The sequence below is a fragment of the Callospermophilus lateralis genome, chromosome 13 (genome assembly GCF_048772815.1).
Source record: "Callospermophilus lateralis isolate mCalLat2 chromosome 13, mCalLat2.hap1, whole genome shotgun sequence".
Lineage (NCBI taxonomy): Eukaryota > Metazoa > Chordata > Mammalia > Rodentia > Sciuridae > Callospermophilus > Callospermophilus lateralis.
Window position 1 is genome coordinate 79,710,803 of NC_135317.1, and position 27,196 is coordinate 79,737,998.

At 53.0% G+C, this 27,196-nt stretch overlaps 2 protein-coding genes across 2 annotated transcripts; both read left to right on the forward strand.

The window, feature by feature from the left end:
- The first annotated feature begins 701 nt into the window (after positions 1-701).
- Ptpn7 (protein tyrosine phosphatase non-receptor type 7) lies at positions 702-11,868 on the forward strand. Its single transcript, XM_076831580.1, has 10 exons — positions 702-750; positions 1,715-1,896; positions 2,368-2,551; positions 2,822-2,906; positions 4,285-4,361; positions 5,722-5,859; positions 6,219-6,329; positions 7,015-7,172; positions 9,266-9,379; positions 10,228-11,868. The coding sequence occupies exons 2-10, from the start codon at positions 1,772-1,774 to the stop codon at positions 10,319-10,321; spliced, it is 1,086 nt and encodes a 361-aa protein (XP_076687695.1). The 5' UTR covers positions 702-750; positions 1,715-1,771; the 3' UTR covers positions 10,322-11,868.
- A 2,084-nt stretch (positions 11,869-13,952) lies between these two features.
- On the forward strand, positions 13,953-23,872 carry Arl8a (ARF like GTPase 8A). Its single transcript, XM_076832017.1, has 7 exons — positions 13,953-14,247; positions 20,483-20,563; positions 20,851-20,924; positions 21,752-21,845; positions 21,995-22,062; positions 22,300-22,370; positions 22,814-23,872. The coding sequence occupies exons 1-7, from the start codon at positions 14,125-14,127 to the stop codon at positions 22,861-22,863; spliced, it is 561 nt and encodes a 186-aa protein (XP_076688132.1). The 5' UTR covers positions 13,953-14,124; the 3' UTR covers positions 22,864-23,872.
- The last annotated feature ends 3,324 nt before the right edge of the window (positions 23,873-27,196 follow it).

The following is a 27,196-nucleotide window of genomic DNA, read 5'->3' on the forward strand; positions in this document are numbered from 1 at the left end:
CAACTCAGCTCTACTGTCCACTCTCCAGTGGCTGGCCTATGTGCAGGCCAAGGGAGCGGAGAGCTGGGCAGGGCTCAGAGCCTGAGGAAGCCCTTTCTGGCCCGGCCAGGGGCCCTCCTTTCCCACATGCAGCAAGGACTCTGCCTCCTGCTTCCCACCCCAGGTGTGCGCCACGTCTGCTCTAGGAAGCTGCAGCCTGTTCTTGGCCATGAGGTTCCAAGGCATGAAACAGCAAGGGCTTCCAGGGAGAGGGCCCCCGGGCAGAGGCCCAGGAGTGGAAATAAGCCTCTGGCATGGTCAGGTGGACGAGGAGCCACCTGGGGTTCTTTGTGAGATGGCATGGAGCAGGGGGCCAGCTGAGCTCTGCCCAGAAAGCAGACAGAAATGGGACGTGACAAGGACCCACAGGAGCAGTGTGGCAGGAAGGAAGAGGGTTTAGGAGCCAGAGGAACCTGGTGCTCAAGGAAGGCCCAGCCCCTCACCTGTTCCCGGGAACAGGACCTTGGCCCCTGGCAAAGGTGCCAAGACATCGCACGAAGCCTCTAGGGGCACAGGCAGGAGGCACCGACCCCTGGTGGCAGCTGCACAGGCGCGGGAGGGCGGCACGAGCAAGCCGGGGTGTGCGTGGGTGGAAGCGAGGAGGGGCCGAGGGAGGAAACTGGCTTCCTGAATCCTTCTCAGTCCTCAAAGACAGACCGACAGACAGATAGACAGCTGGCAAGAGGCAGCCTGGGGAACACAGCTGCTTCAGTAAGTACCTGAAGCAGGGAGCAGGAGTGCTGTGCCCCAGGGTGGGGACAGCCCGGGGAAGTGGTGTGTGGGAGGGCGAGTGGGCCGGGGAGTGGGTGTCCAACACCTGATGTCCCTGAAGCCAGGAGGGCAGGGAAGCCACAGGGAAGGCAGAGAATTGAGAGAAAGGGCCCCCCTGCTGCAGGAGAAGCCCTCTCCACCACCTGCACCTGCAAGGGCCCACGCTGTCCCCTCACCTCCATCCCTGTGGGCTTAGCAACTTAGACCCCGCTGTCTCAGCACCTGTGTGACCCTGGCTCTGGGAGACGGGGACTGCCCCCCAGAAGAGGTGGCTTCATCACCTCCATGCCCCCACTCATGCCCCTAGCTGTCGCCTCACCATGCACTGTCGCTCAAGGGCTTGGTGAGGCCATTTCCTGTGACGGTTACAGAGGCGGGAGATGGGGGAAGGGCAGGAGGAGGAAGGAAACACCCCCAGGCTAACCTCCCTGGACGGGGACCCCAGAAGCCAGAAATTATCTTGAGGACCATGTGAGGGGCCAGCAGCCCGGTGGGTCTGGGTCTCCAACGGCCTCCAACACTGCCAGAGGCGTGCGCTTTCTCATTCAGGAGCAGTCCCACTGGTTAGAGTCAGGGGTGGCTTCTGAGAGCTTTGTCCCTTCCTTCTGTGTGGTTCCCACCATTGACCTTTCTCCCTGGCCTCCTCTCACCGGGACCCCAGCTGAGAGCCCGGTGCGCTTTGGTCTCCCTCCTTCTCCTCCCTCTGGATTCTTTCCTATCTTCATCCAGGACTCCACCCTTTATCTTTTCCTTACTCCGACCTCAGTCGGCCTGTGCCCTGGATCCCACCAAAGAGATCCTGTCCTCGGGGTGAAAATGAGGCCACCTCTTGAGGAACAGGGCTTGGGAGCCTCCTTCTGGCCAGACAGGCTGAGGCCAGCAGCTGCAGGGCCTTGTCTTCCAGGCAGACGTCATGGCCACGGCCGAGTGAGCCTCCCTTGGGCCAGTGCCCCACCCCAGCATGGTCCAGGCCCGTGGGGGGCGCTCCAGAGCACTGTGGCCGACCTCATCTTTAGGGGCAGCCAAGATGACCCAACCTCCACCTGCCAAAGCACCAGCCAAGAAGCATGTGCGGCTACAGGAGAGGTGAGATCTTCCCTGGAGAGGGTCTTCCCAGCCCTGGGCCCCGGCTCGCTTCTCCCCCTCTCTTCGTCTGTCCCTCCAGTTCTGATAGCTGAGTCCAGAGACCCTCTACTTTGGACTCCAATCTGGAAAGAAAACCCGATCATACTAATTTGCATATCCTTTGCATGTTCTTTGTGTTTCTGGGGCACAGAGTTTCATGTCAACCCCGAGCCTGCACCCTAAATCCTAGGTTTGGCTGGCTGTCCCTGGGGAGAGGTTGCGTGTAGGTGTGAGCCTGGGGGCCAGGTTGAGAAGAAGAGGTGGCAGCAGGGAAGAGCAGTTGTTTCCTGACAAAGGGACAAAAGCATGCAGCAGGGCCCTGAACCTTCGAATGCACTAGGCCTCTGGAGCACTGACGAGGAGCCGCCTCCTCAAATGTACCCTATACAATAATAACTGTAACATAAGCGGTTTTTGTTGGGCGCTCGCTAGGCGGGGCTCCAATGTGGCTCTGATGCTGGATGTGCGCTCCCTGGGCACCGTGGAGCCCATCTGCTCGGTGAACACACCCCGGGAGGTCACCCTACACTTTCTGCGCACAGCTGGACACCCCCTGACCTGCTGGGCCCTGCAGCACCAGCCACCCAGCCCCAAGCAACTGGAGGAGGAATTCTTGGTAAGAACTGGGGGTCCCTTCTGCATCAGTCTGTCTTCTGCATCAGAGGTGGCCAGCTAGCCTCAGTCCATCATGGACACCCCGAGCATGTCTTCTCTTTGCACCCTGGGGGCTTAGGAAAGGAGGTTGCCCCCATGTCTCCTCTTTTACTTTCCACCCTAGCCTGCCTAGAAGGGATGGCCAGGGTCCAGCACTAGTAGGAAAGGGAGGAAGGGGAGAAAAGCATGCTGGGAAAGGGAGCAGCTGTTCACTCATTTCTTCCCCTGCCAGAAGATCCCCTCAAACTTCGTCAACCCTGAAGACCTGGATATCCCTGGTCACGCCTCCAAGGACCGGTACAAGACCATCTTGCCAAGTAAGAGCGGCGGTGGGGATGGAGGGAGGTGGGCCCTCTGCCCAGGACTGGCAAGCTTCAGAAGGCAAGATGCACAGCCTGGGTGAAGGAAGGACAAGAGAACTTGGAAATATTCTTCCCCTGGTGGGGGAAAGAAGGGGCATTAATGGCAGCAGCAGCAGCGATGATGAAATTTGCAAATACCTACTGGTACTGCCCTCCACCCTTTCTGTGCATTCATTTCTCCCAGCGTCCCTGTGAAGTTGGCATGATGGTATTAGTATGCCCATTTTGCAAATGAGGAAACCGAGGGACAGAGGATTTCATAGCTTGCCCAAGGTCACACAGCACCCTGTACCAAAACTTCCTCATCTTCCTCCCATGTAGGGAGGCTTCACAGCAGCAGAGGCTTCTGGGAGGACGCCCCAAGACATAGAGGGCTTTGAGAAACACACATGGAGGCAGGACAGAGAGGCTGCTCGGCAGGTTGGGATGGGGGACACTGGGCTGACAAGCCAGGGCTAGCACCTGCTGCTCTACAGAGGCCTCGGAGCCTCTCCCCCGGAGAGCAGCCCCATCAGGCTGCCCCCTGCAGTGACTCCACACTGGGGTTACCTCCTGCTGGTACTCCCTTCCTCCTCCTGCGCCTCTGCCAGCTGAGATGGGTTCAGAGGCTGGGAGTGCTCCGCCAAGTGGAGAGGGGGTGAGTTTAGTCCTTTCCTAATTCTGACCAGCCCTGCAGCCACCAGAGAGGGGACAGTCCCCTTGCCTGAGATTTCCCTGGCCTCTGGGCCTCCTCTGTTCATAGCCAGGCTGGCTCTGGAGGGGAGTATCCCCTCTCCCTTCCTCACAGGCCTGCTTCTTTATCCTCGTTTGGATTTGATTTGGATAAATCCCGTCCCCTAGAGGAGAAACCACAGGATCTAGTAGCTGAATGAAATCCAAGTCCGAGTCCCACTTAACCACCCAGTGATCTTGGGCAAGTCCCTCCTCTGGACCTCATATCCATCACTGGAAAGACACTCTTTCTCTACAGCACTTCTTTTTCCAATTTTACTCATATTTTCCTGTTCTGCACCCTCATTGATCTCAAGAGTAGATCGTTACAAGAACTTCCTGTGTGATCTTTGCAGCTCCGTGCCCTCTCCTCTCTAGTCTATCCCACACAGTACCACTCAGTTAGCCTTCCCAAGTTATGGCTGGAAATTGATATCAATCTCCTGCTCAAAATTATTCTGTGGCTGCCTAATATCTACATATAAAATAATCCAGTGGGCATTGGGCTACTTGCTATATACAAACGACTGTGACAGTCACAAGTCTTTTCTCTGAGTCAGTTAGAGTCTGTATTAGTTGGTCACCTTTTGACCTCTGACCGCCACTGATTTTTACTTCCTAGATCCTCAGAGCCGTGTCTGTCTCAGTCGGGTGCAGAGCCAGGAGGATGGAGATTACATCAACGCCAACTACATCCGAGTGAGTAGCCGGGCTGCAGAATGGGGGCAACGGGAGTGTGATGGGATTGTGTTTGAAGATGTCAGATGATATCTCCCAGCTGTGGCTGGTAGGTCAGGGGCGTTGATATCCCTGCCTGCTCTGACTCATTGCTGTCATAGCCCTGCCAGGCTGAATGGACACTAAACAGACCCAAAGTCACCAACCTAGAAAACATGCTAAAAATTTTCTGAAAAAGAAGAGATGTCAAATTTCCTTAAACCAACTTATCACCCTGTGTATGTCAAGTCTCTAAACCTGGAGCATTGCTGAACCTAGCCATTAGCTTCATAAAGGCTAATGACTCCTGAAATCTTCATGGGAGAGACCAATACAAATAGTAACACCCCCCGCGCCCCGCCGCCCCCCTCAACCGCCCAGGCTCCCCCCAGATCTTCATGGGAGAGGCCAATACAAATACGGAAGAACCCCCACCTGTGTGCTTTTCCCAAACATCCCCTCCTTTGTGGAAATGGTTGGATTAATATCCAGGTAATAGGAACCTAAAAGCAAGGTAGGCTCTCTACCCCAACTTCTCACCTCTGTCCACCCTAAGTAGAAATAGAAGCAGCTCCCTCTATTGGCCAACATGGGTATGACAGCAGTTGAGGCTGCAGGCGGAATAGCTGTTGTCAGAAAAGCAGTGCGGACACAAGGTCTTCCACTAGTCAGCCAAAACTACCAGAACAGTGGGCTGGATTTCACCATCACCTTGAGGAACAGGAAACTGAGGATCCTGAAGGGGACAGAGACAGACCTGAGAGAGGGTGCTACATTTCACTGCTAAATATATAAGAGTGATATATAAAAGTGAAACATTAATTCACATCAATGAACAATTTTGGTATTTTGTACTAGAAGAAAGCAGCAAGGGAGGAAGGGAACAAATTTTTATATAGCACCCATTATATGCCAGACTCTTAGTATATTCTATTAACTTTAATCCACACTACGTTCCTGCAAGAGAGATATCAGTATGCCAGTTTACAGATAGGAAGCTGGGACTTACAGAAGCTAGGTAACTTGCTTATAATAGCATAACTATGAAACATCAGAACAGGGACTTGAACTCACATGTTCCTCACTCCAGAACCCATGTCCTGGGCTGAGGGTGTGGCTGAGTGGTAGAGCACTTGTCTAGCCTGTACCAGGCTCTGGGTTCAATTAAAAAACAACAACATCAACAAAAAGACCTTGTCCTTTCCACCCTGTGGCTTCTGAGAGTGTGTGTGCTTGTACACGTGCGTGTGTTCACTGGCTTCAGCCTGATCCAGCACCTGCAGAGCCTGGGCTTTCCCTGGCACTCGGATCTCACTGCCTCCCTGTGCTCCCACCTCCCCAGGGCTACGATGGGCAGGAGAAGGTCTATATCGCGACCCAGGGTCCCATGCCCAACACCGTGTCAGACTTCTGGGAGATGGTGTGGCAAGAAGAAGTGTGCCTTATTGTCATGCTCACTCAGCTCCGAGAGGGCAAGGAGGTAGGCGGCAGAGCCACAGTCCTTGGTGAATCCCTAAAAGGGCTACATCCTGCCCCAACACACTCACACACCCCCATGCAGGCAGCTTGGCACCACAGGCTCCCTGGGAGCTGAGAACACGGACAGGCAACCCTGGCTCTTGTCTGAGCTATTCTCCAGGTAGCGGGATCTTGGCCAAAATATGAGATGGGACGAATACTTGGCCTGCAGGGTCAAACTCAGGAGAGCCAAGTCCCAGTTGCTGACCTCCCCAGAGGAGATGGGATATGCAGGGTGATACCAGCCCCCTCAGAGCTTCCCCAACCCCTGCTGCAGCTGATAGACACCCTCCTTCTGACTCCCAGCTCCCTCCCTTCTAGAAATGTGTCCACTACTGGCCCACAGAAGAGGAAACCTATGGACCCTTCCAGATACGCATCCAGGATACCAAAGAGTGCCCAGAATACACTGTGCGGCAGCTCACCATCCAGGTACCACCCTAGGGACCAGGGAAGTCCAGCATCTCTGGGACTCAGGCCCAACCTTCGCTGGGAGCCAAGCTTACTCATCCAAATCTTGAGCCCACATCTAAAAGAGGCGTTTGATCCACAGAAGAGAGACTTGGGCACTGTCCTCAGGGAGCCTCTAGTCTAATAGCACAGAGGGAACAAATCATATAGGAATGGACAGGAAGCCACTCCACCCCTGCTGAGTGGTCCAGCAAGGAGAGGAAGGATCCAGAGTGCGCTGAAGGAATGAGAGGAGGTTGGAAGAGATGTGTAACAGTCCACGTGAAAGTGCTTTAGAAAGGTTTTCTGTGATTGCACAGTGTTTTACATTTTTCAAAACATTTCTTTGTTGATTCATTATTTTCCAAGCAGCCCAGGAAATAAACCAATATATCACCGTTCCCACTTTCTAGGCAAAGAAAACAGGGTTATGTGCTAGTGAGAGGCAGAGTCAAGCCTTGAACTTGGGTCTTTCCCTGTCCCAGGACGATGCTCCTTCACTGGAGTTTGGCGGGGCGGGATGATGAGCCCGAAGAGTCAGCCCTGCCCGCTCTGAGCTGACGACTCCCCCACAGGGTTATTGTAGCCCCTGCCCTCCTCTAACGCCACAGAAGGTGGGCAGTGCCCCTCACCCGGCCCCCGTCCTTACGCCTTGTCTCTATCCCAGCACCAGGAGGAATGCCGGTCAGTTAAACACATCCTCTTCTCAGCCTGGCCTGACCACCAGACGCCGGAATCAGCCGGGCCCCTGCTGCGCCTGGTGGCTGAGGTGGAGGACAGCCCAGAGACAGCTGCCAACACCGGGCCCATCGTGGTCCACTGCAGGTGGGGGACCACTGCTTCCACCGTGGCCTGGATCCCATGCTCCCCTCCCTCCCACTGGGTCTGGGAAGGGGGTCGGAACAGAACAGCATCAGGCAAGCCTAGTTCTTACCTGGACAGGAATCTGTGTCATTCAGCAAGTGTTCTGCTCTTACTACCTCCTTCCCACAGAACCCAGACATCTCTGCATACCCAGGCACAATGCAGAGAGGCGTCAGAATATCGGGAAGCTCCTAGTTGGCTATTGAAAGGAAACATGTACAATCCCTGCTGTTAGGGGATCATTCAACATGTATTTATCGAAAACCTCTTATTGTCAGGCACAATGTTAGACTCTAAGAAGGTAACAGTTACTGAAATAGTTTGGAGCTTCCCTGATAGTTTTAGGGCCTGGTGGGAATGATGGCAGATTAAACAACTAAAGTCAACACAATGCTGTGAGAGCTCTGATGGGCAGCGTAGAGTCAGGTTGCCTAACTCAGACTTTAACCAGAGGTTTTCCAAGAGGAAGGACAGCTAAGCTACCCTAGGACCTGGAAGGGAATTGATCAAGTGAAAAGGGGACAGGAGAAGCATTCCAAGCAGACAGAACAGCACACCAAAGAGAAGAAATGTAAAACTTGGTCCATTACTGGCTGCAGGGTGGGAGGGCGAGAGGGTGGGCCGTTACGTGTGGGAATAATGATGGGAGATGATTCCAGAAGTCAAGTGAGGGCCACGGGAAGAACAGCCTTAGAGGGACGACTAAGACACTTGGGTTTATTTTATTGTTTATTTATTTAGGTGCCAAGACCTTGGATTTGCCATTTTATTTCTTTGAGGCTTTTTGGTTCTGTTTGTTTGGGTACTGGGGATTGAATCCAAGGCCTCCCACATGCTGGCCAGTGCTCTGCCACCAAGCTACATCACCAGCCCTTTCTAATTTATTTTTGAGGCATGGTCTTCTAAGGGTCTTGCTAAGCTGCCCAGGCTGGCCTCACATTTGTGATCTTCCTGCCTCAGTCTTCCAAACTTGCTGAGGTTCCAGGCATGCACCACCCCACCTGGCTGAGATTTGCAATTTTAAAAGGATGCTTTGGCTACAGAATGAAAGTAGGAGTGGGTGGAGGGTGACACAGGGGACAGACAAAGCAAAGAGACCACTGGGGAGTGGACATCCCAAATAAAACAACATTCAGGCAAAAAAAGTATAAATTAGAGGGGGCTCCTGGGCTCACCCACAGGTGACCCCTGGATATAGGTGCTGGGTGTCATTAGAGGTTTCTATCAGGGGTCATGCAAGAGTTGTTCAAGAAGGAAGGAGAGGGTTTTGAAATAAAGGGCAAGATAGCGCACAGCAGAGAGAAGAGGACTGTGGATGGAATGGAGGGAGGTGTAGAGGGAGCAGGCCTGGGTAGCCGTGGAGGCTGAGTATAAACTGGGAGGAAGTCATGGTCAGATAAGGAGGGCCTGAGGGGGCAGCCAGCCCACAGTGGGGCACCGTCAGTTGGAAACTGTTGTAGATTGTTACGCAGAAAAGAGATCATTGCAATGTCCACAGGAACCGGAAAGTGACCTGGACTAGGCCTGGAGTGAGGCTGAGGAGCAGTGCAGGCTCAGGGTTGGGGCATGATTCAGTGGTAGAGTGCGTGCTTAGCATGCAGGAGACCCTGGGTTCATCTCCCCCAATGCAAAGAGAGGCAAACTCCTCCAGAGGTGCTGGAAGCTGGGGTACAGCGTTTCATCCTCAGAATCCTGCCCCACAAATACAGCACCTTCAGGTCATTTTTTTTTTTTTTTTTTTTTTGGTACCAGGGATTGAACCCAGGGACACTCAACCACTGAGCCATATCCCCAGCCCTTTTAAATATTTTATTTAGAGACAGGATCTCACTGAGTTGCTTAGGGCCTTGCTAAGTTGCTGAGGCTGACTTTGAACTTGCAATCCTCCTGCCTCAGCCTCCAGAGTCACTGGGAATACAGTCATGCGCCACCACACCCAGCAGGTCCCATTTTTGTCCATAGATTTGGGACCCGGCTCCTACATTTCCTGTTCACCTTACTCCCTTGCTTCTTCCCTCCTGTGACCTCCCCGTCTTCTCTCTGGTTATATCCAGTGCAGGGATTGGCCGGACAGGCTGCTTCATAGCCACCCGAATTGGCTGCCAACAGCTGAAGGCCCGAGGGGAAGTGGACATTCTGGGCATTGTGTGCCAACTGCGGCTAGACAGGTGGGTGATGATAAACAAGACTAGTCATGCTAATGAGTGGCCAGGGCCCTTGGGCATCAGCACCACTAGACACATCACCATCAAGCACTCTTTCAAGAAAGGAAAGGATCCCTTTGGCTTAAGAGCTGTTTATTTTGCAGCTAACATCCAGGAATGAATCTCTACTTGGAATTTTAGCTTGGGGACTGGAATTATATATGCCACCCTACGGACTTCCCAGGACCCTTCAATTTCTCGTGCATTCCCCAGCCTCTTCCAAATGCCTATTTGGGAAAGCTTGAAAAAAAAAAAAGATACAGTTGATTCTAGAAATGAGGTGGCCATGGGCAAGTCCCAATGCACACTGGATTTAGAGATTGAGGAGCAGTGTCCAAATTCCCACTTGCATCTTACTGAGCTGTCTCTAAATTTCTCTGGGCCCATTCCTTCACCCTCAGAGTGCTATTGAAAGGAATGGGTTAATTTATATGAAAGTATTTTGGAAAGCGGGAACTACTATACAAATGCACAGAATTACTATTTTTACTTTTAGGATTATTAGAAAGGAAAACTTGTGGCTCAGGGATATTCCTGACCCAACATGAGGAAATCAGAAGTTTGGTTTTGCTCAGGAGCTAAATGGATCAGAGAAGACCAAGTGTCAATGTAGGGTACTTCCCCCTTAGTACCCAGCCTCCCTCTCTTGAGGGGAAGCTTGAGGGGCCTCAAGGAGGAATAGAAAGAAGTAAAATTAACACAGGGAAGGGAGAAAGGCAGGACTTTCCCAGTAAGACCAGGGAGATGTTTGACCCCAGCCATTCAGCAGGCTCCTTGTCTCTCCTTCGATCATGGTCTGTTTCTTCTTGCAGAGGAGGAATGATCCAGACTGCGGAGCAATACCAGTTCCTGCACCACACTTTGGCCCTATATGCAGCCCAGCTGCCCCAGGAACCCAGCCCCTGACCCCTGCCACCCTCCACCAGCCCAGGTGCCAACCACCCTTCAGGCCTGGGTTTGGGGAAGTGGGCTGTGGGATCTAGGGTACCCCCTGCATGAGAGTGGGAAGGGATGCCCCATTAGTGAGCACTTAGGGTTCCAGGAAGCTGAATCAGCAAGAATGAGAGGCCAGGCTTCAGGTGTCCCCACTGGCCACTCCTCTGCCTCCCCTAGTGGCCCCAGATGGGTAATAGAGGAGCCTTCAAATCTCTGACCTTAAAGATAGGAGCTGGCACAGACTGAGACACAAGCCCAGGTGTGTTGTTCTTCCCGAAAATGCTCTTTGTGAGCATTCAATCTTCTCATTTATGTCATGGACATAAAGTGCTCTGCTGTCAAAAGGGAAGTAATCAGAGAAGTTCCCAGCTGCTGTTCCAATGGTCTCTCCTTTTCCTGGGGCTGGCAAGAGGGTGATTCCAAGATAATCCTCCACCTAGGCCCTGCCTAAGCACTAGCCAGATGAAGAGCTGGGAAAAGTCTGGTTCTGACCTCAGTCAGATTCTCAGCATCCTGGCAGGCTCCCTGCTCCACCCTATGCATCAGTGAGTGCTGGATGACCCACTCGAAGGTGAACAAAGACCCAGGTGATTCCTGTTTCCATGCATGTATCCTGAGAGGAGGTTACAGCGGTGACCAGGCATGTCAGTTGAAACCTCTGAAAGAGAGAATATATGGGGACAAATCAGAGGCCAAGAAGGCTGCCCCTGCCTACGTAACTGCCTGCCACTTACCCATCTACTTTCTGTGGAGCCCCAACACTCTCTGCTTTGCTCTATGACCTCAGAAGATACCCTGGGTGCCCAGGAAGCACCAAAGAAAGAGGAGACAGGAGGAGACAAAGAACTCCATCTGATTCAAAAACCCCCACCCCCACCATATCCTCCATGCCCTGCATTTGCAGAGTACATCTGGAGAGCTTGGCTGTTTCCAGAACATTCTGAGTTCCAACCACCCCGTTCAGACAGACGGGCTCACACTGAATTGCAACCCCTCACATCTACCCCAGAGAACTAATCACCATTCATCTCAACATGATTTCCAGGGCAACCCAGATTTCTCTCAGGGCTCAACTACAGAACCTCAGGAAGTACCCAAACCCTGAGCCCTTCTTGACTCTGAGAATGATGGTAGTAAAGCACCATTCCTCTTGGCCCTCAGCCCCAGAGGGTGGCTGACACCGTTCTCTGTGAAAACCCCAAGGAGCTGGTCCCAGAAAGCAGCTGGGCTCCCCTCTCATGATGTCTCTTTTAAAGGACATGCAGTGCTGCTGTTGAGGTTCATTTTCTTCATGCTTCTGCTTGGCCTTATGGAGAAGTCCCTCCATCCTTCATAGGCCTGGAGTGGGCTCACCTATACCTCCACCTTCCAGAGCCCTGTGAGAGGCACCACCATCTGTGCCACCCAAGCGAGGTGGAGGGCTCTCAAGTGCCTGATCCTGCCCTGAGCTCAGACCCAGTCTGGAGGAAAGCAATGGCATAGCCCCCAAGGGCACCCTCCTGCACTGTGAGTCTAACCTTGCTCCAGAGCTCAGAAGGTACCAGCTCTGGAGAAGTAACCAAGTGGAAAAAATAAAGACTTGTTGGATGACTGACTGATTCCTTCTTTCTATCTTCTTAAGCCTCTGGGGCTCTTTATAGCAATACAGCTTACTCCACAGACCAGTTACAGGCTGCAGCAATCTTTACCCCTGGGATGTTCATTTTTCTAGCCCTTCCAAGGATAGGAAACAAAGTGCAACTGTAAGTCAATTTAGGAAATGAGACCGAGGTATGCTATCTTAGCCTGACCAGGCTGCTATAGCAAAATAGCTCAAACTGGGTGGTTTATAAACAACAGAAACTGGGGCTGAGGGGCTGGGGTTGTGGCTCAGTGGTAGAGTGTTTGCCTAGTACATGCGAGGCACTGGGTTCGATCCTCAGCACTGCATAAAAAGAAATAAATAAAATAAAGGTATTTTGTCTAACTACAACTAAAAAAAATTAAAAAGAAAGAAAGAAAGAAAGAAACTGGGGCTGAGAAAGAAAGAAACTGGGGCTGAGGATGTAGCTCAGTGGTAGGTTGCTTGCTAGCACATACAAGGCCTTTTAGTCAATCCCTAGCACCACACAAGCACACACACAAACACATATTCGAGAAATTTGTTTCTCAATGTTCTGAATAATAGGAAGTCCAAGATCAATGTGCTTATAGATTCAGTTTTTGGTTAGGACCCACATTCTGGCTCATAAGCAGAGCCTTCTGTTTCCTTGCCTGGTGAAAGGGTCATAGGCTCTGGGCTAGACTGCACGTGTTTGTTCTCTCTCTCTCTCTCTCTCTCTCTCTCCTCTCTCTCTCTCTCTCTCCTCCCTTTCTCTGTCCTCTTTTATAAGGACACTAATCCTATCTAGTAGGGCTCCACCTCATGACTTAATCCCAGGCCCCAGCTCCTAATACCATCACTTGGGGGATTAGGATTTTGACATATTAATTTGGGGGAGACATATTCAGTCATTCAGCATATCAAGTACATTAGGAGCTAAAGGGAGACTTAAAAAGGGTACAGATTAGACAGACAGTGCTTAATAAACCAGAACATTATACTGATCTAAGGTGGGGATTCCTCCACTTTGGCAACTATTTGGTCAGTTGGGGTCATCTAACTCTTGGGTAGGTTTGATGGATATGATTGATGTTGAGAGTTTATTTGCTTTTGACTGAGAGAGTAGACTCCATAGGAGTATTCTTGGAAATCAAATTCAAAGGAACATCCAACAGAAGCTGGGAACTGCCCTGAAGCTGGGGACTAGTGAGGTACAGCTGGCTGGGTGAGCAGGCCCGGTTGTTAGTTTCTGCAAGAGAGGAGTGGAGGCGTCTCTGCGGTCCTACACCACCCACTATCAGTTCTGCTCTGGAAGAAAACTTTACTTTTTACCAAAACAGCACATATTTCCCTTTGCCACAGATGTTCCTCACTGGGGATCCCCTGCCAGGATTTTTGTCTGTTTCATTGTCGTCATGATACTAGCAATAATCAGCATCAAGTTCAAACATCCATTTCACTTTGGACCAGAGGCCCTCCTGAACAAGTAGCCTGGGCAAGTTGTGGTTAACAAAACAAGATGGAGTATTAAAAGATCCAAATGTGGCTGTTACTCTCCCCTGGGTAATTTTGGAGGAGGGGACTCAGTACCCAGGGATATTGAGAAGAAGGGATTAAGAAACAAAAAGCTTCCATTGCCTCCCTTTCCTAGAAATCTCATCTTTGTGTCCTGGAAAGTGGGCGACACCAGCACCCCTTTCTTCAAACTGGAGACGCTGTTGCTTAGTGGCCCCTCACCCGCATCAGGACCACCACCCTTGAAGAACGAAGGAGTGGCAATAAGCGCTCAGTGGCCCAAGAAGAGAGAGAAAATAAAATTCGCCTCCTCTCCCGTCGCTGCCAGTCAACCCCTACCCTTGCAGCCCCGGCTTCCCCGCCCACCGCTCGCGGGCGTCGGCCCCTGGCTGCGGGCGAGGGAGGAGCGCGCGCTCGGGTGCGAGCAGGACGCTGCCCGGCCCGCGGGAGGGCGGCGGCGGCGGCGGCGGTAGCGGAGGAGGAGGAGGGCGCTGAAGCCACACCCATCGGCGAGCGGATCCGGGGGCAGCAAGTCGTCGGCCGCCGCGCTCGAGCCTCCGCCCGCACCGAGCAGCGGGACCCGGGCCGCACCGGGGAGGGGCCGCTCCGGGCCGCAGCGCGAGGGCAACGAGGGGCGGCGGGGACCCGGCACCGGGCGGGGCCGGCGGCAGCGACCATGATCGCTTTGTTCAATAAACTGCTGGACTGGTTCAAGGCCCTGTTCTGGAAGGAGGAGATGGAGCTCACGCTGGTCGGGCTGCAGTACTCGGGCAAGACCACCTTCGTCAACGTGATCGCGGTACGAGGGCGCGTGGCGCGGGGCCCGGGCGCGGGCCGAGGGTCTGGCCTGTCTCCGTCTGCACTGCGCGCTGGGAAACCCGGGTCGCCGCCTGGCATGGCCGGGCACCGCCGGGTGTCGGGCGGGGGAGGAGCCGGCCCCGGGCGCTTGGGGCCTAGCACGGCCGGTGGGGGACCCGAGTGGCACGCGACCCGCTCTCCCTCCTGAGCCAGAATGGCACAGCTGGGGGCAGGGGAGGGGGATCCAGGAGATGGGTGGCGCTCTGGGGTTGGCGGCACAGAGAGGGGGTCTCCAGGCACCTGGGACCCGCTGCGGGCTGAGACAGGCCCCTTTGCAAGGGGGCATGACGGGGCGAAAGTGCCCGGGCCTTTCCGCCCCGCGCAAGGAGCGTCACGGGACAGGCGGTCTGAGCTGCTTGGGAGGGGGCCTGGGCCAACCCAGTCCCACCCTGAGGGCTCCATCCCATTTTGATAGATGATGCCCTGACCCCACCGCGTAGAGGGGAGGTAGTCCCCAGGGACAGAGGAGTCAGCTGAGGCCCTTGGCTCAGACCCAGACTCCTCCTTCCCGGAACCTCTCCGGGACCGTGGTGTCGCTGAGGGTCCAGAGAGGATGGCACCGTAAAGGGAGTTTGGAGTCTTCGCCTGGCTCAGAAGTTGCAAGAGGAAGTACTCTCTACCAGAGGATGAGTTGCAGGGGCGCTACCCACTTGGGGACATGGCAGAGAGTGGCTCCGGGGGCATCCGGGAGTCAAAACTAAGGAGGGCGATTACTATAGTCTTTCTGTACCAGGGGAGTGGTGGAGAAGGAGTTAAAATCTGTCTCAAAAAAAGGGAAGATGAGCTCCCTGGGTGTGTGAGCTGAGGCTGCAATAATGGCTGCGGCCTGCATTTCCCAGCAGGCAGGACTGGGCTTGTGGGGCCCAGGAAACCTTGGGACAGACCCTAGGGTTGTCCAGGGAACTGGTCCTAGACCCAAAGATGGGATTTCCAAGAACCGTGATGTGGCCAAATATTGATACAAAATGCTGAATAGATAGGTAGGCAAAGGATAGTGGCCCCCAGCCTAGCACTGCCACCTGCCTAGTTGTTACCCAACCTTGCAGGACCTGAGTCTCCCTGACAGGTCTCAGCATCCCCCAGGGGAGCATTGCAGGGTGGAGTTGTTACTACTACACTTGGTCTGAAGCAGCAGGACAGATGGAAGGCTGGAGGGGCTGTTACTCACGGTCACATGATTGGGCACTGGCTTCCTTCCCTATTCATGCTCTGCAGGTGACTGACCTCTGCCCCTTCCTCTACCCAGCATCTCCTGCCAGGGCAGAACGTCTAGTTTGTGGCTGAGGTTTGGGGCATGATGTTTTTCTGACATGCTTCTCGGCTCCTGTCTGCCTAAGCTCTAACTCCAGGGTCAGAGACTCCTTGGCATTGACTTGGCTCTTGGGATCCCAGAGCAGCAGCACACCTGCACTCCTCCTTGGCTCTGCAGGCCTCAGTGGCTGGGCTTCTAGGCATTTAGTTCTGGGAGATGTCTCTGGAGTAAGACCAAGAGGAGAAACAAGTCACCTCCTGTCCCCAAGGAAACTCTCCTCATGGAGCATTATTAAAGCCATGCTCCTGGGCAGGGATCGACAAGTACCCAGGTGGGTTCAGTTTCTGGGTCTGGAGGCCCCTTCTGGATGAGCATCAATCCAGATGGGAGGCTATGACATAGGCCAGCAACAGAACCCAAGAATCCCAAATGCTGCTGCCAGGGTCAAGAGTTTCTGGGATGTTCAGGGAAAGTTCCCTCTCTCTAGCCCAGGAAACCTTGAGACATACTTTAGGGTTTTGTGGGGCCCAGGAAACCTTGGGACAGACTCTAGGGTTGTCCAGGGAACTGGTCCTAGACCCAAAGATGGGGTTTCCAAGAACCGTGATTTAGATATTAAGTTTATCACTTCAACTGGTACATCCTCAAGCAGCAGGACCCAGGGTCCCTTCCCTAAAAGAGGTCTTCCAAGAAAAACCGCCCCTTGCAGACTGCAGTTGGAATTCCAGCATCTGGGTAACTCCAGTGTCCTCAGATCTACAACCAGCGCTACCACATCAGATTTTCTGCTCACCCTGTATATAATAAGTAGTGTCTTCTAGAAATGAAGGGCCAGGAATCCAGGGCTCTGTTCCCATGCCCACCACTGACTTTCTGCATCACCTCCCTGTGTTCCCCTGGCCTCTGTCTCGGCATCTTCCCATTGGGTTCTTTTCTTCACTGGATGAGGTCTGGCTTTAAGTAGGAAGTGAATTGAGTGTGTGTAGCCGCTCAGCAGGTTAATAGGAATTTGAAAAGAAGTTAGGTAGAAAATTTACAGCGCTTCTAAGAAACAAAACCTGATCTGAGTTCTGAAAGAATTGTGATGGTAGAAAAGTAAATGTTTTAGCCCAGGAAAATGGATATTTTCAAATATTTAAAAGTGTAATAAAAGACTGTCCTATGGAAGAACTAATCTTGCAGTACTCACCAGGATTTAGGAACAAAAGGCTAGAAATTATAGGAAGATGGATTCTTGATGCATTATAAAGAACTTTATAATAGTTAGAGTGGACCCAGGAGGGAATGGGCCAGAGGATGTCCAAGTCTGAGACAAGAGGTTGGGCTAAATAACTTAAGATTACTTCCGTTCTTACCTGAGGAACTTGGGAGGCTTCAGCAGGGAAATTAAGTCATACCCTGATCCACCTTAGCTCTGACGATAGCTGAACAGAAGAGACTCCTTGTGGGGGGGCCACCTGACTCCCTGAAGTTCTCCTAGCATCTTTCTTTGCCAAGGTCACATTCTACCAGGCTAGATTCTCATCTATTTGGGAGCCTGTGAGTCTTATTGCTAAAGACCAATGATGGTTCCTATGCCATATTACAACTTATTCTAGACAGGTGTGGTGGCGGGTGCCTGTAATCTCCATTACTCAAGAGGCTGAGGCAAGAGGATCATCAGTTCAAGGCCAGCCTGGGCAATATAATGAGATTCTGTCTCAAAATTTAAACATGTGAAAAGGGCTGGGGATGTAGCAAAGCTCATGCCTAGCATGTGGGGAGACTCTGGGATCTATCTACATCACCCCCACAAAAAGAAAGAAAGAAAATTCCAAGCACTTGGTTAGCCTTATTCATAACTCCTAGGAAACCAAAACCTTTCTCCCCCTTTTTATAGTAGGAAACCCTGGGTCCCAGAGAGGATAAAGTATCTTGTTAAAGCTCTCCTGTGATGGTGGATGAATAAGAACTGGGCTTCCTTCCTCAGACTTATGGGGGTTTTTGTTATACTAGGGTTGAACCCAGGGGTGCTTTACCACTGAGCCATATCCCCAGTCCTTTATATTTACTTATTTATTTCATTTTGAGATAGGGAGGGTCTCACTAAATTGCTGAGGCTGGCCTTGAAATTGTCCTCCTCCTGCCTCAGCCTCCTGAGGAGCTGGGATCATAGATGTGCACTGCCACACCCGGCTCCAAATTCTTTCTTTCTTTCTTTCTTTGGCAGTACTGGGGATTGAACCCAGAGCCTCACACATGCCAGGCAAGTACTCTACCACTGAGCTACACCCTAAACCCCTCCATGTTCTTCGTCAGCTGGGATGGGGCGGGGTGTCCTTTGGCCCAGCAGGTGCCCAGTCCCACAGCCCAGAGTCGTGCCGGGGCTTGGGTATCAGGCCACCCTTGTTCTCCTTACTTTGCCAGAGGGCAGGCAGTCCTCCTTCAGGTACACACTCCTCTTGGTGATTCCTAACTTCTGGGGGGCTATTGGAGGCTTTGGATAACTGAGAAAAATTAGGGACCCTTTCCCCCAAGAAGCGTACAGTCAGTCCTCCTTATCAGTGGGCTTTGAATCTCTGCATGCAACCAACCAAGGATCAGAAATATCCAGAAGAAGCCAGACAAAATGGTGCATGACTTTTGTCCCAGCTACTTGGGAGTCTAAGGCAAGGGGACAGATTCAGATCAGGTGTTCGAGGCCAACCTGGGCAACATAACAAGACCTCTTCTTATGAATACTTTTCAAGCTGGGCACCATGGCGCATGCCTGTAATCCCAGCAGTTCGGAGGCTGCGGCAGGAGGATCATGAGTTCAAAGCCAGCCTCAGCATCTTAGTGAGGACCTAAGGAACTCAGTGAGACCCTATCTCAAAATAAAATATAAAAAAGGGCTGGGGATGTGGCTCAGCGGTTAAACACCCCTGAGTTCAATCCCTGGTACTGGGGGAAGAATAAAAGTGTTCACACACACAAAAAAATTTCATCTGTATTGAACATAAATCTAATTTTTCTTTTCATTTTTCCCTAAATGATACAGGATGATGACAATATGGTAACTATTTACATAGCATTTGCACTGTTATTAGATATAAGTAATCAAGAGATAATTTAAAATATAAGGGAGGGCTAGGGATGTGGCTCAAGCGGTAGCGCGCTTTCCTGGTATGCGTGCGTCCCGGGTTCAGTCCTCAGCACCACATACAAAAAACAAAGATGTTGTGTAGTCCGCCAAGAACTAAAAAAAATAAATAAAAATAAAATAATAATAAAATAAAACATAAGGGAGGCTGTGTGTGGGTTATAGGCAAATACTGTGCCATTTTATCTAAGGGACTTGAGCATCCCCAGATTTTGTACTGTAGAGGGGTTCTTGGGACCAACCCCTGTAGATACCAAGGAGTGACTGTACATATAAACGGAGCTTCACACACAGAGATGGTGTGCAATTTCAGGAAATCCAGGGACCTTTAAAGCCCCAGATGAGGAACCACTGCTTTACCTTGTTCCTGGGCGTTGTTCATGGGCACTGGGTTCTCACATCCCCCTGAGGCCTTGGGGAGCAGGTGTTCCTGTGGATGGAAGGGAAGGGTGCTCAAAGGGGACCTGAGGAGTCTTCATTTAGACTTGGAGGTGCTGAGAAAGAACTGGTCATCTCCGGCAGCTTGGCCAGCGGTCAGAACCCCTGACCTCTTTACGGGAACCGAGGCAAGTGATTCTTTCACTGGGTGGGAGAAAAGGATGTGGTAAAGGAACAGGGCTGTCCTCTCAAGTTCAGGGTTAAGTGAGCCCCGTCTCCTTCTGGGTGGTGAGCAGAAGTGTCCTATGTGAGTGGAGATGACCCTGGAGGGAGTTGAGTCTGGCCTTGTTTGAAGTCTGTGGTTGGTTTAGAACAATCCAGAGATCTTAGAGACAGTTTAGAGGGGAGAAGTGAAAACGACTAGAATTTGAACATGGATTATGGAGAATGGAATTCTAATCAACTCTCAAGTAGTCAGCAGACATTCCCTAATGCTATTGCTGTAGGCATGGGCCCTCTCCCTAAGAAGCTTTTGGTCTAGGGGGAGATGCATGGAAACAAATAATAGAGTGTGGGTTATCCGCCCTATCAGATGGAGTAGAGTGCAAATAAAAACTATGGTTAATTCTTTTTTCTTTCTTTCTTTCTTTTTTTTTGGCACCAGGAATTTAACCCAGGGACACTTAACTACTGAGCCACATCCCCAGCCCTTTTTAAAATTTTATTTAAAGACGGGGCCTCATTAAATTGTTGAGGGCCTCACAAAGATGCTGAGACTGACATTGAACTCAAGATCCTCCTGCCTCAGCCTCCTGAGCCGCTGGAATTACAGGCATAGATGCCACTGTGCCTGCCTAACCAAGGATAATTCTGAAATTTCTTGGCATTTATTACATTTTGAGAGTGGTCAATTTACACCTTACCCCACAATTTTCACTTGAATATTTACTGCTAGTTTGAAAATATGTCTGTTTTCCTTGATTTATCCCTTGAGTGTTAGACCATGACCTGTTCCAGGTCCTTTTCCTGGGAAGTAATTTATTCTTCCCTTCCACTGCAGACTAAATACAGTCAAGAGGCTTCACTTAACAGAGTGCCATAGATTAGACCTTATGAAGAACTTTCTCCCAGTCTGGGTTGAGAAACTTTGAGATTGCTTGAGGAAGATGGGCCTGTTCACAGGAGATCTCCAGGTGCAGGGTGGACACCTAGTTTGGTTGTGGACCATCCTGCCTGCAAGCAAGAGGCATTCAACAGATGGTCCCTGTGACACTGACCCCATGCCTCACTGCCTCAGGGAAGTCTAAGAGACTCTGGCTTCAGTGCTGCATTCTTCCTGCAGTCCCTTGGCCTGTGACCACCAGGGAGGGCACATCTGGGCCTGTTGGGCTTTGCAACTTTTACAATTCTGACTCTTCCCTCCAGTCAGGACAGTTCAATGAAGACATGATCCCCACCGTGGGCTTCAACATGCGCAAAATCACCAAAGGGAACGTGACCATCAAGGTGAGAGGCAGGAGGCTGAAACTACTGGCACTAGCAAGGTGGCTGTAGAGGAGCACGTGTGTTGGGGAGGGCCAGATGGGCTCTTGGGAGGAGCAGACCAGGGAGACCAGAGGCCAGGGGTCCCATTGCTGGGAAGCTAGAAAAAGAGAGCAGAAGGTGTCAGAGGTGGCTGAAAGGGTGTGGGGACAGAGGAGGAGAAACTGAGAGGAGGGGGAACTGCTAAGGAGCCAAGATGGGTTTTGGTCACCTACTTGCTACTGAGGCCATGTCACCCTCTTCTTGCTCAGCTCTGGGACATTGGGGGACAGCCCCGTTTCCGCAGCATGTGGGAGCGCTACTGCCGGGGAGTGAGTGCCATTGTGTAAGTATGGGCCGGTGGGGCTGAAGGACTCCTCCGCTTACCTGGTCCTCCTCCATCCCACCCCACTCCCCGCCACACACACTACCTGCAGGGACCTCAGAGGCACAGAATCAAATCAGACCTAGTCCTGGGTTCAGGGCCAACTTCCTGTGCACAACCTGCCTGTTTTGCACCCTGCTTGTTTCTTATTAGGTAAATGCTCTGGAACGCTGCCCAGTCTAAGAACCAGGGCCCCAGCAAACCAGCTGGACTGTCGGGGGGCTCCTCATTGTCCCCCTGCCTATCCCCAGCTCACATCACCACTGTCTTGAATTTGGGGGGTATTTCATTGCCTTACGTTTTAGAAATAATTTTGCTTGACATATATATGCCCAGACAATAGGTCGTTTAGTTTTCCTGATAGAACAGACAATAGATGGTTTTTAACCTGATTTTTTTTTTTTTTTAAGCATCTTGCTGCAAGAAAATATCCTGGGATTTCCTTTGCTTTTTCCACTCTTGCCTTACGTAGGCTTTTCATGAGAACCTAAGTGGGTCACTTTGGGCTGGACTTACAGCTGATCCTACAGGGCCCAAGCCTGTGCCACACGAGTAACAGCTTCACAGATGCCAGGATAGAAGTGGCCCCAGAGTCACCAGTTTTTTACCTGCATAGATTGAGAAAGCATTCATTGAACTAGAGCCTTGAGCCCAGCCAGGCTCGCCTGCAGCTCCAGAAGGGACCACCCCGCAGCAAGTAGTTTCCTGCTCCCAGCACCAGCTCCCTCTTCCTTCCTGCCCACCCCATTCATGGTGTCCACGCGCTGTCCTGCCTTGCCTTTCCCCAGGTATATGGTGGATGCTGCAGACCAGGAGAAGATCGAGGCCTCCAAAAATGAACTCCACAACCTACTGGACAAACCTCAGTTGCAGGGCATCCCGGTCAGCAAGGGAATGGAGTGAAAGGAGCAAGGGAGCTTGGCTGGGAGGTCACTGGGGGTGGGAAAAAAGCCTGCGTCCCAAGGGTGGGGAGAGGAGGTGGGGAAGGGCAGGCTGCTCTACATTTAATCCTCATCCTTCCTCCACTGTAGGTCTTAGTCCTGGGTAACAAGCGAGATCTCCCAGGGGCACTGGATGAGAAGGAACTGATAGAAAAAATGTGAGTTTGATGATTCTTTGTACTTCCAGCTCCCCAAATTCCCCAGCCACCTGACCTGGAGGCTGGGCTTGTTGCAGTTCTTAGTATTCCCCACATGGTGGCAGCAGGACGCACCTTTCCAAGAGCCTCACCCTCCTCATTGTAGCAGGTTTAGGCAGAAAAAGCCCCTGTCTTTCCCTAGTCCCAGGTCCCCAAGCAGTCCCAACCTCAGCAGACTCTACTGTGGTCTCCCCCCAGGAATCTGTCTGCCATCCAGGACCGAGAGATTTGCTGCTACTCCATCTCCTGCAAAGAGAAGGACAACATCGGTGCGTGAGTTTGGGGAGCTACCAACCTTGGGGAGTGGCAGAGGGGAAGGGAGAGGAGACCTTTTCTGGATGTCTTAGCATTGGGCTCTCAGCGGTTCCCAGTCCACAGCTGGCCTGTAGCACAAAGCTTCGTGATCCTCGGATGCAATGGGCAGCCAGGAGGCCCCACTAGTGTATACTAGCTCTGCCTCAGTGGTGTTTGACCTTGGGCCACTAGTCCCCTTCTGCTCCTTGGAGTTCTGGATTTAACCAGACAACTCCAGACCAGTCTACATGCGGGGCTCTGTCTCCTTCCATTTGGGGCTATTTGGAGCTTTGTCAACCTGGGCTTTGGGTGGCCTTCGACGTGCTTCCTGGCTGTGGTTTGGGGAACCCTGGGCTCACTTGTCACTCCCCAGCCAGCTTCAGCAAAGCCTTATACACTTCTCTCATCTCCTGCCCAGACATCACCCTACAGTGGCTTATTCAACACTCAAAGTCACGGAGAAGCTGAGACCGTGGCCCGTCTCCCTCCGACCAGGGACGGCAGTGATCTAAACTGAAGCCGAGCTCCCCGCCCACCCCATCCCCCCAAACCCACCCCTCCTCACTCAGTGTGGGGACGGCCTTCTGGGGCTCCCAGAGACCCATTCTGCTGAGGTTTGAACTCCTGTTTTTATTGTAAAATAAATTGCCCCCCAACTGGGCCTCTAACCTCTCCCCCTTCTCTCCCTTCATCCCTTCACCCAACCCTGCTTCCCTCCCACAGCCTGGCCCCACAGCCCCGGCTCCCCCCGGCCCACGCCTCGACTTCCCTTTTCAACACTCTCTGTTGTTGTCCTGTGTGTACAGTATATATATGTATATATATTTTAATTTTTTAATTTAAGCAAAGACTAAAATCAACCATTTGATGCTGCAGGGGCCATTTAGGATCTGGGAGGGGCCATCTGGAGAGAAGGAGAGAGATGCAGGGTGGGCTTGGGGCAAGTTCAGACCAGAAAGGCAGAGCCTGGCACCTGGATCAGGTATCAGCCCAGGATACTGGTGGCCACCCCCCCCCCCACGCACCCCGGTCCTGTGTGTATCTGCCTCCCAATCTGGCTTGTCCCCACAGGGCTGCAGTGCCACAGGCAGGTGGGAACCTCTCTGCCCCCAGCCTTGGTAGGGCCACCAGGCACAACCAGGTGCCAGAGACCACCAGGCCTAAGGGGCAAGAAAACGGTGTCCGTGCTGCCCCAGCACCCTCTCCACCTGTTCCTGGTCCCTGGCTCCTGCCCCACCCAGGGCTCCCACCTCCACGGCCCACCTCATTTTCTGTTCTCATTTTGCAGAGTTGCACAAGGAGAGAACTCAGCATGGGGGGTTGGTTCTTTGGGTTTGGTTTTTTTGTTTGTTTATTTGTTTAATTTAATGATTTGTAAAGTGATGTTCCTCTTCCTTTTTTACACTTTTCAGCTCATATTTAACCTCTGTTTGGAATATGATTCTTGTAACTGTACATTTTTTTTGCCTCCTAATAATAACAACAATAAATTACCAATTTTGTGTTGGGGGGGTGCGTGGTGCCAGTTATTTTTCTGCTGGTGGCAGACCCACGGGGATACCAGCCCACCCCACACACTGGGCGTAAACAGCCACGGGGAGCCGCGCCCACGGTGGGCACGTGCTCCTGCCGGGAACAATGGTTCCTCACAGGACAGCCGCCCACACGTGTGTCTGCGCTCCAGCGTTGCCTCCTTCCCGTTCTCTTTTCAGACCTTCATATGGTCCCAGCCTTGAACTGTCAGCTGCCAAGCGAAGCTGAGGAGGTCTGACGAAGGAGCTGCCCAGGGCCTGGGTCAGGGTGGCCGGAGGACAGGGCTGGAGGCTGGACTGTGCTCCGACTGAGCTGTGTCCATACAGCCAGCGCAGCCCTTAGTCCTTCTGTTTTCCAGGCCCCTGACCTCATCCACAGTGAGGGTTGGATCAGAACCAGTACTCTGCCCCACCCCCCCAGCCCCACTCTGCAGCTGGGACCAGTTAAGTGTCTTCTCAGAGTAGCCAACGCCTGCATTCAGGCCCCAGAGCCTGGTGGCTCTGCTCCTTTCCACCTCTCGGTTGGTGTCGATGCTCCTGGTTTCCTGGGAGAGGCCCTACTTTCACTCCTCTGCCGATTTGCGTCCTCCTCCCACCCCTCCTGTCTAGCCAGACCTCTCTGTGGTACCCGCAGCTACTACCCCAGAGCCTGGTAGGCTCTGCTCACTCAAATCCGAAGCCATCTTGACCCAGTTTTCAATAAGCCCTGCCTCCTGGCTCCGCCTCCCCCGCCTCCCCTTCACCCTGGGAAATGGAGCAGGCCTCTGAATAACGTCCTGTCCCTTCCTACTGCTGCAGGAAGAAGAAGCCACATTCACTCTAAGTTCTGCAAATGGGCTCCCGGGGCCCTGTGCCCTTGCCCTCCCGAGTCCTGAGCTCTCCCAGCCCTTTCCTCTTGCCCAGGGACGCTTCCTGGAGGCACTGCTCACCCCAGAGCCATTGGATGCTGATCCTGCCTAGAGCGGCAAGCCCCCATTGCCAGAAGAATTTGAGGAAGGACTGTAGATGGGATTTGGGAACTAGAGCTAAGTGATTCTCGGGTGACCTCCAACCCCTAAGGAGTTGGAGATGTGCCCACCCGGTTAAGGAGGTTGAGGGTGGGCTCAGGTTCTGGCCCTGTCCTCGAGACTGCGAAGGTGGCTGGGTTTGCCTGCGGCCCAGAGCCTGGGGATGGACCAACAGCTTCATTCATCTAGGGATTTTGGGGCTGAGCTGCCTCAGATCCTGTTCTCCTTCAACGAGGGTTAAAGTTGGAGATACGAGAAATTGGTAACCAGTAAGTCAGCAGGCGTCACCCCAGCCCAGTGCCTGCATGGAGCAGGTGCCGAACAAGATTTAAGAACTTGTTTAAGTTGAACAGGGAACGGACTAGGGCTATGGTATATGTAAATTATCATATTTAGGGCTTTGATGCCAAAAGTGGATGAAGTTAAACACACCGTGATGAGGAAGCGTTTAAGAAGATCCCGACCTTCTAGAAAGAAAGAGAAGGCAGCAGGCACAAGGCCAGATGCTTGACATATCTTGTCTCATTTAATGACCACAGCCCTCTGTGAAGGAGGGATTGCTGCTATCTCCCAGTTAAGGAAGCGGAGACAGGCTAAGTGGCGGCATTCAGGTTCCAGGGTAAATGCTGCAGCAGAGATGGAATGAGGGGGTCCTTGGACCGAGGGGAGGCTCAGAGGATTCCCCCTGATAGCAGGGGCTGAGGGCTGCCCTCGTAAGTGTCACACCTCCTCTGAGGACCCCAGCTCAAGTCTACCGCCCACCCCAGGGCCTTCCCCCACTGCAAGCCTGGGACCCCTACGCAACAAACCCCACATTGTTCCCTAGCTGGCCCAGGCTGGAGGGACAGTGGCTCTTTCCCAAGGCAGGCCAGCCTGCTGACTAATTCTGCAAGCCATTCATGTTGGCAGGCCGCGGAGGCAGCGGCAGTGGCAGGGGCTTCCAGCCACCACCTCACCCCCTGCATCTCTGAGCAGCCAGCCAGCAGGAGGGAGGGGCCAAGGGGACCCTTTGTGGAAAAGTGCCCCCAAACAGGATGTTGAGGTGTCCCCCACCCCGAGCCTTCTAGCCTCAGCCCTGCCCCTGTCCCGGACTTCACCTCGGTTCACCCGCATCCGCCCCTGCCTCCCTTAGGAAGTTATTGGTGTTAGAAGTGGGGGGCTGGGGTGGAGAAGGGATTGTGGGGGAACGGGGAGGAAGCACCCCTGGCAGCTTCCAGCACCCCCCGCCTTTGGCCCCCAGTCCGGCCTGCCCACCCCCTATCTAAAGTTTCTACAAAGCTGGGGGTTCCCGTCACTGTGGCAACAGGTCTGCTGAAAACTGGGTGGGTGTCATCCCCAGCACAAAGGGTGTGCGCATGGCAGTACCATCGCCTAGCAACAGCCTCGCTCTCCTGGCGGCATCAGCAGCCCCAGGGGTGGGTGCCAGGGAGTAAGAACAAGGCAGTTAAGATCTCTAGAGGTGGGGGGAGGCTCGGCCCTGGGCAGGCTGAGGCCAAGGGGTGTGGGTGGCTGGAGAGAAGAGAATGGGGCCGGGGCCACCAGAAGCCCCTGGCCTCTATCATCCTGGGCCCCTGGGGACACTTCCATTCAGATGGGGGTTCCAGGTGGCCTGGCAGACGGGACTGTCTGGTGGGTCCCAGAGCTGAGCTTTAGGCTCAGGACCCTCCGGAAGGGCCAGAGGCCGAGCTGGGGGAAGCTAACCTCAGGGACGGGGACCAACAGGAGGAGCTGCAGGGTCTGTTGGGGACACAGCATGCAGCCCTGGCAGGAAGGGTGCAGTGGGGGTGGGGTGGGGGCAGGCAGGGGACAGGCAGCTGGGCCGTCTGCGGGCAAAACAGTCCGTTCTAAGAAATCGAACAAGAGCCGCTCTCAGAGCAAGAGAGGCTGGGAAGCCCCGCAACGAAGAGAGGGGAGGCCATGGATTCCCTCGAATGGGGGCTTTGTGAAGAGAGGGAAACCAGAGGGGGGGCTCCAGAGGAGATAAGTGGGCAGCTTTTTGACTTCCCAGGGACTCTAGGTCTAGGCCAGGATGAAGGCTCAGTTCTCCTCCCCCCCAAGACCTCCATCCTTGTTTCTCAAAAGTCAGATGCTCTCAGAGCCCCAGGGCCAGGTAGCAGCCACAGGCCAGGACCCAAGGTGGTCAAGAGGAATGCCCCCAGGACACCGCCCAGGCCTGGGGAAGGGCCAGATGCATTGGGACACTGCCAGGACATGGCACAAAAAGTTCAGGGGGCACAGGGGTGAGTTCTACCTGGTTTATTT

What these genes read in the sequence shown, in the direction of transcription:
- Arl8a (XM_076832017.1), top strand. Translation starts at nt 14,125, where the DNA reads ATGATCGCTTTGTTCAATAAACTGCTGGACTGGTTCAAGGCCCTGTTC. An exon ending in CGGGGAGTGAGTGCCATTGT is followed by an intron (nt 20,925 to 21,751) that starts GTAAGTATGGGC and finishes GCCTTTCCCCAG; the next exon opens with GTATATGGTGGATGCTGCAG. An exon ending in AAGGAACTGATAGAAAAAAT is followed by an intron (nt 22,063 to 22,299) that starts GTGAGTTTGATG and finishes GTCTCCCCCCAG; the next exon opens with GAATCTGTCTGCCATCCAGG.
- Ptpn7 (XM_076831580.1), top strand. Translation starts at nt 1,772, where the DNA reads ATGGTCCAGGCCCGTGGGGGGCGCTCCAGAGCACTGTGGCCGACCTCA. An exon ending in CCCATCGTGGTCCACTGCAG is followed by an intron (nt 7,173 to 9,265) that starts GTGGGGGACCAC and finishes GGTTATATCCAG; the next exon opens with TGCAGGGATTGGCCGGACAG. An exon ending in TGCCAACTGCGGCTAGACAG is followed by an intron (nt 9,380 to 10,227) that starts GTGGGTGATGAT and finishes TTCTTCTTGCAG; the next exon opens with AGGAGGAATGATCCAGACTG.